General features: G+C 38.2%; 1 protein-coding gene across 2 annotated transcripts in view; it reads left to right on the top strand.

The window, feature by feature from the left end:
• The first annotated feature begins 366 nt into the window (after window positions 1-366).
• The window catches only part of LOC131073144 (uncharacterized), a 307,122-nt gene continuing 295,277 nt past the window's right edge, over window positions 367-12,211 (top strand). Inside the window, exon 1 of one of the 2 annotated variants that reach the window (XM_058009527.2) lies at window positions 367-702. In XM_058009527.2, the coding sequence (XP_057865510.2) occupies window positions 477-702 (226 nt within the window). In that variant the 5' untranslated portion in view covers window positions 367-476. The remainder of the gene's footprint in view (window positions 703-12,211) is intronic. The other variant, XM_058009528.2, reaches the window with a different exon arrangement.

Below are 12,211 nucleotides of genomic sequence, written 5' to 3'. Positions count from 1 at the left end.
AAAAATAAATGTGCTGCTATGTTTTCTAACAACTATCATCAAGTTATTGAAATGCTAAGGCTTTACTTGAAATATTACTTCATATGACTTTTCTTTTTTCACAAGCTCAAGACTTTCAAGAATAATGCGAAGGTCAAACATTAGCTACAACAGATTAAATGACAAGTTATGAAATTTCAGATTGATTGTAAATTCAGCCATTGTAAGAATGTTATCGACTTTATATATTCTTGTCTCATATAAGATCTTTATGACTAAAATTCTGGTTATACAATTATTTTATTCAACTACTTTTTATAGCTTCATTGTTGTAAATTAGTTTAATTACTTTGTTCAATATATTAAAAAAATGGTTTTAAAAGGCCAATTTAAGTGGATTAGGTAACGTGCCAATTCTCCTGACACTTCTTTTCATTATCTTGGCACTCGTTGCTGTGCTATGCCACTGAACCTCAGCTATTCTAAAGTCTGTAAATATGATCATGATCCGTTCAGTTCCAGTGTACTCCTACTCTAACTCTACACATCCAATCCTTCCTTACTCGCCAGCGCCCGCTCTTCTGAATTGTAGCAACTTGTCGAGAAAATGTCAGAATATCCACAAGCAGCCAGAGCATTTCCTCAATTGCAGCAACACAGCAATGAACGCAATTGGCTTAGGCGTATCAGTGAAATTCGAACCTCTTCGGGCTGCGTCCGAAGGTGCTCATTCTTCGTTTAATGTTTATCCACATTCTTAACACAAATTCAAAATAATGTCCTTTACGTTTCTTATTTCGGTTTGTTTACGCATTCTCTAAGATAATCGAAGAGTCATCCTCTACGTTTCTTAGATTTTTCTGCACAAGAGTTGTCAGAACTTTTTGCGGCGAAATGTATCTTATGAAAGATGAGATTCCCCCTTTTCAAATATAGTTTTCATAAAATTAACTATCAGCAGAATTGTTTTTGAAAACATTTACCAGACAATGATTGTCATTCAGCAAAAGGTATCCTAAATTGTTCGAATGGCTTCAGAAAATCTCCTGTCCGCGGTCCCCTCCGTCACCACTCCAGTGGCCCCTCGAACTATCCAGCCAAAAAGACATGGCTTCAATTTTTAAGGACAAGTGTCCATGTATTCCTATAGCTTGACATTAAGGATTTCATGGAGCTACGGCACACTTAAATTCGAAGCAATAGCACAAACTCTTGTCTGAAAGGATATCCTACCCTGCTTTTCTATGGTGGAGATCCTTCTTATTTCTATAGGCCCTTGAAAACTTGTCATGGGGTCACCTGACATGGAAAATTGGAGCGGCAGACCTCTCCACGAGAATGTGACTGGCGCCTTTTTCTTTTATTAAGATAGACATTAGGGAAACAAACCTACCATATAAAGTCACCTGTACCTCAATGTTGAGATACACAAATGAAATGCAATCATATAAATGTTCTTAAACAAATGAAATAGGTCAGTGCAACTGAAAATGACAGGAAACAAAATAGCAGAAAAAGTGGCATCCGCGGTCCACCTAAATAGGAAAGATAAACCGGGAGCATTTGGCACACTTTAGCAGCCATAACTCTGTCGTCACTTACTTGTGACAGAGTGACAGTAATGTGAGGGCTTAATTCCTCTGAAGACTTGCCGCACACATTTGATGGCATCTACTGTGACAGACCTGTTCGGCACAGGGATCTACAGCGCGAATCCTGGGTGATGGCCAATAGAGCAGTTTTTCTAGTAATCGGAAGAGTAGTAGACACACTTGTAATTGCCGAACCTCTCATTACCCTCCTACATGTATATTAGTGTATACGACTGTATTTTGTAATGATTGGATAAGTTAATAGGCAACAAGTTAGTAAGTTAGCTAGTTTAGTGATAGAACGGAAGGATAGCGCGGCATTCATGCATGTCCGACCTTTTGAATCTTGTACAGAACTATTGCATGATAAAACTCTGCATATTACAGTTCTTATGATGGTGCTTAATTTTCTCTTATTTGTCTTCCCCATAGCCACTCCATTTTGATATAGTTCTTGGCCTTTGTCATTCAAAATATGTTTCTGCCATAGTACATTAAATCTGCCAAGTGTGTCCATCCTACGGACGCCATCTTGGCTCTGAATCACAAGGGGAAATAAAAAGAAATCAAAACCAAAGAGTGGGTTTGTTGAGGAGAAGTGAAGCCCTACAAACGATTTTAATGTAGCGAAAAGAAAAAGAAAAAATAGTTGACAACATGTACAAAAGCGAGAGAAAGAAAAGATGCAAAGCAAGTAGACTCCCTTTATTGGAGATAAAATAGGCGCTCATGTTGTACAGTTTTTCAATTATGCAATTTTTAAATTCCTATTTGCCATTTCTAGGGCACATGTGGGCATTTTTTTAATGAAAATTTTAGGGGTCTATGTAGGGGCCCTTGCGTGTAACATAGATAAAACATACCATAAAGCTAACAAAATGCTTATGTGAATAACCCACACAAAGGTGTAACAGGCAAGAACATAAGCAGAGAAAATACCTAGACAGCAAAAGCATCCAAAAGACCAAACAAACAAGATTGAGACCAGCATGAACAATCCTTGTGGGCAAAGCTGGAGGAGACAGACCTGACAACCAAGCACAAAATACATCTCAAAAACACCCAAAAAACTAACATAACAAGGGCCAACAATAGAACATAGAACACCCCATCAAGTGTTTTTAGAAATACCCTAGTGTGCTATTCCATACCTGCTTGGAGCCACTCACCAACGATCATAGGCCTTGCTATATATGGTTGAGCTGGAAGCTACGCCTTGACATGTAGCTGCTTGGCCGCATTGTCCAGCCCATTGATTGCACACGTTTTATAAACTCTGCTTGACATGGTCTGCTGCAGAAAGTCACTCGCCAAGTGAGGTTGGGTGAATCCAGCCTTTGTTATGGGAGATCACTAAATACTTAGCAACTATATGCAAATTCCAAGGGGAAACAATTAAATTGCATATATCATGATCTAGGACAAGAATTTTCTCCCTCTTTTCCTTGAGGTCAAGATGAACTAGAGCTCGCTGTGGCTACATTAAACCTTGAGTCTCCAAGTTGGGACCCTGTCATGTCAACTTAATATACAACAGTAATGTTTTTAATAATTTGGTTGCAAATGAATATAACTGCCGACTGAATTCTGGAAAAAACGGGTTTATTATGAAATCGCTACTCCTTTTATAATGTAGAGACTTATTGCAAGTTTGATTACAAAGGGAGATTGATAGCTTATGCAATTCTTACAAATAAAATGTGACAATCCAACCTCAGTTTTTGCTACCGGATGTCTTTGCACCACGTTGTAATAATGTGCCCTTTGTTCACAACACCTTCCAAATGTTTTGCTCTGGGAACTGCTTGAGTTGCTGCTGGTCTGTGTTGTGAACTGCTTGTTTTTTTTTGGCAGATATCTATGAGTTGGAAGGTGGTAGATTTGACTGTCAAGCTGAACTGTTGTGCTGGGACAAAAAGAAATGCTAAAATGGGCTGTTAAACTAGAGTGGTATGCTGCAACTAGGAGGGTGTTGGAGCTGGCTGCTAACAGACTTTACACAAACACTGCTAAATTGGAACTATGTTGAAATCTTTAAGCCCTGTGAATTTCTCCAAGTGGAATCACCAGTTGGAAGGCTGAGGGTTTTCATACCCGGTCTCCTTTTGAGATGCTAAAGGGTTTCCATCTTGGGACTCTATGAAGAGCTGCTCAAAAGAGGCTGCAAGGCAGCTAATCCTAGTGCAGCCATCTCCTTTCTTTCTTTTTTTAAAATTTTCTGAAAATATTAAATCCTTATCTTCTTTATTGTTGAGGCAGCAACTTTTGTCCTTATCTTGTTGAGACGGCTAGCTCTCTCTCTTTCTCTCTCTCTTTTAATTATGTGTTTTTACTTTTTTTTTCTTTTGCTATAATAGTTACAATATTTTAATGAGCACATGACAAACCTTGCCTCCCAGAATTGCCTGTCCCTAAGCAATGCAAGTTTGGATGCTCGAAGATTTCCAGACCTTCCCAGGTGGCTTCTTCTTGGGAATATTTTTCCATCTCAACAAGTATTCTATACTGCTTTTGTTTCTTAGCTTTTGTTCTTTGATGTCCATAATGGCTTCAAGCTCAAGAATTAATTTCCCCTTGTCATCCAAAGGTGGTATTGTAGAAGCTACAAGGTGCTGTCCAATTGTTTGCTGGAGGCATGATACATGGAAGATATTATGGATTTTGCACCCATCTAGTAATTCTAGCGCATATACCACAACTCTAATTCTTCATATAATCTTGTATGGTCCATAAAAATGTGGTTTGAACCTTTCAACTCCACTCATTTGGAGAGATGTCTGCTTGTAAGGCGGCAACCTTAGGAAAACCGTGTTCCTTACTTCAAGATTTCTCTTAGTTCTTGGCTGATTTTATATTGTTTGTATTGATTTCGAGCTTGTTGTGGATGCACCTTAAGGATCATCAACATATATTGGCTTGTTTGAATTAAATCTTTCTCCTTGGCACTCTGCTACTTGACATAAGTTCGGATATCATATTTATACAAGGCCTTAAAAAGGAGACATACCAATAGACTTGTGCTGTATTTTATTGCATCAATACTTCCCCATGTAGATAAATTGGATCCATGCCTTTTGCTGTCTTGAAGCATAACTCCTTAAATATCTTTTTACCCATTTTTTAACTATTTTTATATGGCCATCTGTTTGTGGGTGGTAGCCTGTGCTTGGAGTGAATACAATGCCCACTAATTAGAACAATTCTTGCAAAAATAGACTTAAAAATATGCTGTTGTGGTCACTTATAATTGATTTTGGCAGCACATGGAGTTTGAAAATCTCTTTTAAGAACACATCTGCCACTTGTGGTGCCGCATAATTTGCTGCAATAGTGAAGAAATGTGCAAATTTTGTTAACCTATCCACCTGGCCACCACCACATATATACAATACTTCCCTATGCCTTTGGAAGTCCTATGATAAAGTGCATAGATATACTCTGCCTCTTATGTTTAGGAATGGTAAAGGTTGAATCAAACCAGCTGAAAATGTCTGCTCTGACTTGTCCAGTTGGCAAGCAGAAAATTCATGTACCTAGAATTCCATTAAACATCTTCACATTTCTCCATTGACATTAATGAACTTTAACTAAATTTCAAGAAGTAGAAACCATGCAAAATGTTGAAACTCATACAAAAATCCACCACATCTTCAATAAAATCAAGTATTAATTTCGACTTAGTCTCGGCAACAATTTCTTGTCTCCTCCTACAGCTACTTCTACTTGCTATCTAACTATCAACCATTAACCTTTACAAATGAGAAGGAAAAGCCTTATAGAGAGGTCCTGATTACAAATCAAGAGGCAGGATTGATTGTGAATCAATGACCGAGATAATTCAAGGCAAACCCTAATTGGGGTAGTTGCAACAACCACTGTGATGTCCCCATATTAATATTAATTTCATATTTATCAAATAATAATATAAATTTTACAATATTATATTATTGACAAAATAAGAAAGTAATTAGAAAACAAATATAATAATAAATAAATTCAGAAAAACAATTATTCAATAAAAAAACATTATATAATAGAATAGTAATCATCCTAAACAATAAATAAAGTTAATTATTAAATCAAATATTAGTAAACTGCTGGTGTCAGAGATTGTCCCCTCACAATAGACAGCAATATATGGAAATATAAGTAGTATTAGGAGTAACGTATTGTATAATTAATATCAGCCACTATATAGAATTAATGATTTGTATCAGTATCACACAACTAAAGCAGCACTAAAGAATATTAAGTAATGACTTAGGATAGTCATCCATTAATCAATATCTTATGTGGAGTATGATATCAACTAAACAACGATTATATTAGAGTTGGAATCATTTCATTAGAGATATTAAGGCAACACCCTCATCTACCGTCAGCAATTATATTAAGATTTGGATCATGTATAGAGCGATAGATGTTATCACAGATGTTTCCAAATAGGATAGAGCACAAAGATATCATTCAAGTCTACCCCAGAGATCATCATAAATCGTGCACAAAGATCTTCCATCCATCTAATTATCATCATCTAACATGAGGATCCAACAAGAAACCATGCAATCATGTAGAAGAAACAACACATTCCATCATATCTTCAATGAAAAGGATATTTTTTTACAAGCTTGGCTACAATTTCTGCCTTCTCCTATTCTACTCTATCTGCTTGCTATCCAATGCTTATTAATCTACTATTAAACTATTAACTATTAACCTTTACAAATAAAAGAGAAGCCTTTTATAGTGCAATCTGTTACAATGAAGGGCTTGGATTGAATCCTCAATGGCCAAGATTGAATTAAGGGAAATCCCAAATGGAGACATTACAGTGGTATCAGAGCAACTTTCCTGCCATACTGTAGGAGTCATATCAAAATACATATTTGATATTGATAACCAGTAACATATATAAACTTATTAATCTGCACTTTATATTATCCAGGGAAGTAAAAGGGATCCGTAGTGGGGAGACACTGCCCACCCAAGTGAGTCACCTACTGAATGTTAATGAAGTAGTAGGCCAGGAGGGCACATGACTTCTCCTAGGCTTGGGTTTGACAAAATTCAGCCACCACTACATCCATTGACTCTCTGGCATAAGAAAATTGTCTTAAATTTACACAACTATGAAAGGTAAAAGAAATCCATAAAGAATCTATTGAGCAAACTGTCATGAATATAAGGAAGTACAAGATGGGAGAACGGTGATGAGGTCCTCCTCTAGGTAACCCACCTCATGGTAGTTGACCAATGGTCCCATGAGGCCAAGGGGGTGTAAGATGGAGTCCATTGCCCTTGGGCTTAGATGGGAAGGGCATTCGGGACACCCTATTGTATCCTTCCAGTCTCTATTATAATTGATTATCAACAAGGAAATAAGGATGTAAGTGATGAAGGGGAACGGTGATAGAATACTTGACTAGGTAGCCCACCTCATGGTAGTTGACCGGTGGTCCTGTTGTGACCTTTCACACATCGCCCCATTGTTAATGGGGACCCCCTCTTTGTCGGCTTTTTGCGTTGTTAGGTTAGGGTTTTGGCTGCTTAGTGGGCAATTTTGCGTTTCCCGTGCTCGAGTCTCAGAGTTTTGATCATGCCTAGTGCTGTCTAGGGTTTTTGAAGTTATAGGATCAAGTTGCAAAAGTTGATATTTTAATGATCCTAAGTTTTTTTGCTAAGTGTAGACCTATTTGAGCGTTAACGTGTTTTTAAACACGCGCATCAGTGATTTTAAAGTGCCAAGATATTCACAGACCTTTTGGAGTTGTTTTCTCGCTCCTAAGGTATTATTTAAATTGATTTTGCACTTTATTCCAATATTTTCCTAGCGTTTCGCTCATATTTTGGAAAATTAGCCTAAGTCCAATTTAAATTTAATGTTTCTAAGTGATTTTGAGTGGTTAAAATGATAAAATCCTAAGGGAAATTCATATTCCAAGTGTTAAAGGGTCAAATTCCACGCTAGAGGTGCTTTTCCCCTCACATTCCAGACTACCCAACCCATTCCCCCACTCAAAATCCACACTACACATGGGTTTCCCCTGAAATCCATACTGGCTACTAATTTCCCCCACTATTTATCCATACCCAAGTCGAATTTCCCCTGGAAGTGCTAAAATTTGGCTAAGTGTCAGGATTTATCCAGACTGCCAACGATTTTCCACCAGGAGTGCGGACTGGAGTACAGACTGGAGTGCGGACAAAGTTAAGGATGATTCCATGCCTGGGCCGATTTTCCACCAGGATTTTTGTGACAACTAAGTGAGGATTTTTGTCTGGATTTTCATCCAAACAAGGATCGAATTTCCCTTGAGAGCATTTGTGAGGATTTTTGTTTGGATTTTCATCCAGACAGGGATCGATTTTCCCTTGGGAATATTTTTGAAGAGTTTTGAGTCCGGATTTTCATCCAGACTGAGGTCGAAATTCCACCAGGGAGGTTTTTTCCAAGTTAAGTGAGTTTTGAGTGTGGATTTTTGTCCAGACTAATATCGAATTTCCCCTGGGGGGTTATTTTTTGCAAATGGAGTGGATTTTTGTCCAAGCTCATATCGATTTTCCCCTGGGGGGTTTTTTGTGTGCATTTTGATGAAATTGAGCATGGATTTTTATCCAAGCATGGGTCGAATTTCCCTTATGGGGTAAATTTTGGCATTTTAATGATTTTTGAAGGGATTTTTCAATCCCAACCTATATCGATTTTCCCTTGGAGGCTTATTTGGATTTAATTTGCAATATTTTTAATAAGTAAGCCCCATTTTTAATTGCTTTTAAATAATTATTAATGATTATTTAAAATTTAAAAGCAAATTTAATAACTTGCAATAATCATTTAATATTTGAACCTTCTAGAAGCAAGTTAGGGTTTCACCAAGCAAGTATTTATACAAGTGTTTTATCCCACATTGCTTGTGTGGTGAAAGTGAGAGGTGAAAGCAAGTATATGTGAGGAGACTTAGCATTATTTTATTATTAAATCTGCTAGGTGTCTCCATGGAAGCGATTTTTCTCCAAGTTGGACGAATTTTTTAGCAAGGTGTTTTTGTGAAGTGTGGGATTGAGGATTTATTTTCCTCCATTTTTTTCTAGCTTGCTGATCCATTCCTCTTGGTTGCCATTAAAGACCAGTTTCAGAATTTCGATTTTGCTAAGTTTGGCGTTTTTTTTCAAACTTTAGCATTTTTTGGTGAAAATTGGCAATTTCATGATTGGAGACTTAGGCGATTTTTCCTCCACCATTTTGCTTGCTGTTCAGACCTTCATTGCTGCAGATCAAGGCTGCCATTAACAACATTTTCAGAATTTTGAAAATTTTGATTTTGCTAAGGAAGGCAAATTTTTGTGTTTTGAGGTATCCAATCCCAACTTGGGCGATTTTTCAGATTGCTGCCATCCTTGCTATTGCAGATCAAGGCTGCCGTTGACATCAATCTTCAGATTTCAGTTTGGCGCCATAGTTGGGAAAATTCGATTTTGCTAAGGAGGTGATTTGGTGCCACATTTTGATGGTTTTCGTGCATGCTTGTTGGCTGCCATCATTTCCAGCCTGTTGATTCGCTTCAGATCTGAGGTTTGCTTCAGATTTTGACCTCCATTAATTTTCAGACTTAAGTTTTTATTGCCCAGCCAATTCCAACTTAAACATGTAGCATTTGGAGGTATTTTATGGAGTTTTCTATGCATTTTTTAGACCATTTTATCGCTGTTGCAGGTCTGAAACTCCATTGTTAGGCGGTTGTCCTCAGAAATTTTCATTTCCAGCCACCTAACCAATTTTGGCGAATTTGCTTGGGGCTGTTTCCTTAGCAATTTTCATCATTTTCAGGGATTTAAACCACTTTGCAAGGTGCTGGTAAGTCTGAAGTATCCGATTTTCAGACTTGTCCTCAGAAAACTAAATTTTTTACCAGCCATACTTACATTCCAGAAAATGATTGTTTTGATCATTAGAGCTGATTTTTATTGATTTTATGCACATTTTTGAAGATTACAACATGTTTTAAAAGTCTGATTTTCAGGTTGTCTTCAGATTTTGACCTCCATTGTTGACTGCGGAAGGTGTCTTCAGACATTCATTGTGTGAAAACACAACCTTTCACACCTTTCTCTAGTCATCATTTATCCGGTATACTCCTTTGCATTTTAGCTTGCATATTTTTTAAGCATAAGGAGGTATTCAATGAATTTTATGGAAGGCTTCCATGCCTTAGTGTTGTCACACTTTGAACTTAATTGCTAAAATTTACCAAGTGTATGGATTATTTTCCTGACTCCATGCTCTGAATTAACTAAATCTTTAGAAAGTCAGCAATTTTATCAAGTATTATATTATTTTCCTAAGTCTAACTTCGAGCTTCGTACAAGTGCGATGTCAAAGTCAGGATATAAGGAAAGAAAAGAACTGCTGAAGACTGGATTTTATCCTGAGTTTAAGATTTCGTCCAGATGGAAGGAGATCGCTGATACCAACATGCATTTCCTGGACTTCGACCAGATGCAGCGTCAGATGTTCGGAGTCAGAGATCAGGTTCCTTCCCCAGCATATGCGAATATTATGAAGAGTGGCATTTTTCATGCCGCTGGATTTCCACAGTCCATACAGTGCAGTGAGCTTATCCTGGAATGTGCACGATGTTACAATCCGCTCACAAGAATGATCAAGGGTCCTAAAGGCGTTGTCATCGCCTACCTTGCTGAAGATGCCATTGCTGAGGTGTTCGGAATTCCACGTGGTACAGACATGAAGGATGTGACCAAGGAGAATTATGCAGACAGATACACGAAGAAGATGGGTGTATGTAAGAATTTAATTAACAAAGAGTGGATGATCGAACCTAGGTCTTATCATTTCAAGGCTCCCAAGACACTCATGTGCATAGATTTTAAGGAGGAATATAGTGATTTGATATTCCTACTCAACAGAGTGATGGGGATGCCGCAGGGAGCAATATTTGATGGATGGATGTTCTACCTCATCCAGGATTGTCTTAGAAGAACACTAGTGAATTGGTCCAAGATTATAAGTGACAATCTAGATTTTCAACTGAGGAATGTAGAACGGTCCAAGTCATTCGCCATGACTTCTTACCTGGTGTACCTACTTGCACGATTTGTTTCATACAGAGGATTAATATGCAAAGGTGAAGTCGGGAATGGGCAAGGACAATTTAAGAGTTATGAATGCTACCCCCAGCTGAGCATGCATAGAATTGAAGACTATAAGAGAGTGGATGATGCATTCACTATGTACATCACACGGATGCTGCAAGGCAGAATCCACAGAAGATTGTCCAAAGAGGCAACTGAGTTAATAGAAAAGTATGGATCATGGTATATACAGTTTCCCACTTTCACATACCTCAGGATTCATGGGTTTCAATCTGAACCCTACAGACTTCCTAGGTATCCAACCGACAGAATGATATTGTTGGAAGTGGTGAGACAACTTCTAGAGTTCGATGTTATGCAGAGAGAGAAGCACAAGACAGGAATGACATTTCCTATTTCAGTTGGGAAGACGTCAGAGGTTTGCCAGTCCGCCATAGCCGCCAACACTGCGAGTGAGGAGCTTGCATTCTATCAATTTGCTACATATAAGAAGAGAGAAAGATTCGATCCAGATAAGAAGGTCGGAAGGATCAGAGGAGAGAAGTTCACTCATAAGATTGACATAGAAGATTATTGGGCTAACCTAATGGACGAGCAAGCAATGAAGAGAAGATTGTGATCCAGAATGTCAGTGGATTTCATGAGGAAGTGTGGCCTTTTCCTCATTCCTGATCAGGTATTAGATGATAAAGATCATACACATCCACAGTATGAGAGTGAAATGAAGAAGGCGATCCTATTGTCTAATTGGTCAGAGTCAGAAGAGATTGACTTGAATATATTGATGAGAGATGTCTTGAATTTCTCTCGCCTATGGGTGGATATACAGATGAATAAGTTAGTTGACATGGGTGTTCCCTTCACTTATGAAAGGATGAAGCCGAAAGAGTTTACTTCCGAGGATGATTAGGGGACTGTCAGTGATGTCAGAATTCATGCAGATGAGGAGAGTCAAGCTCCCAAGAGAAGGAAGAACACGCCAGGAGAAGTCAAGGCCAGAGGGAAGAAGATTGAGGATGTGAAGAAGAAACAAAAGACTATCATTCCTCCACTCATCATTCCTTCACCCCCTCCCAGCGTCTCATCAATCGAAGTGATTGAAGTAACAGAACAGAACAAGGAGACTCAACAGTGTTCCAACACAGTGATACTACCAGAGAATATTCAGGAGTTCCATGCCACAGCGACGTTTGCACCTCCTGACGAGAATAATGATCAGCCGGACTCCCCTACTGTCCTTTTGGAAGTTAGTTTGGGAAATGAGGTATATGATTGGACCAGGAGTAATCTTGATGATAATGATGATGTTATTTCGGCATTGAAAGAGCTTGATCGAGAAATATGTTTCGATGATGGTATGGAGATGGCCGCTATTCTTGAATGGCTGAGGCGAAGTATGGAGAAAAGTAAACAAATGATAGAGGTACAACCTATTGATGATATTGATGACTACCTAGCTAGGAGTGCTAAAGGGAAGGAGCCCAAGAGAGTGGAGATTTTGTCGCACATAGCTAGAGATGAGACAGGAA

This window comes from Cryptomeria japonica, chromosome 1, assembly GCF_030272615.1.
Source record: "Cryptomeria japonica chromosome 1, Sugi_1.0, whole genome shotgun sequence".
Taxonomy (NCBI): domain Eukaryota; kingdom Viridiplantae; phylum Streptophyta; class Pinopsida; order Cupressales; family Cupressaceae; genus Cryptomeria; species Cryptomeria japonica.
This window is presented reverse-complemented; position numbering and strand designations above follow the sequence as displayed.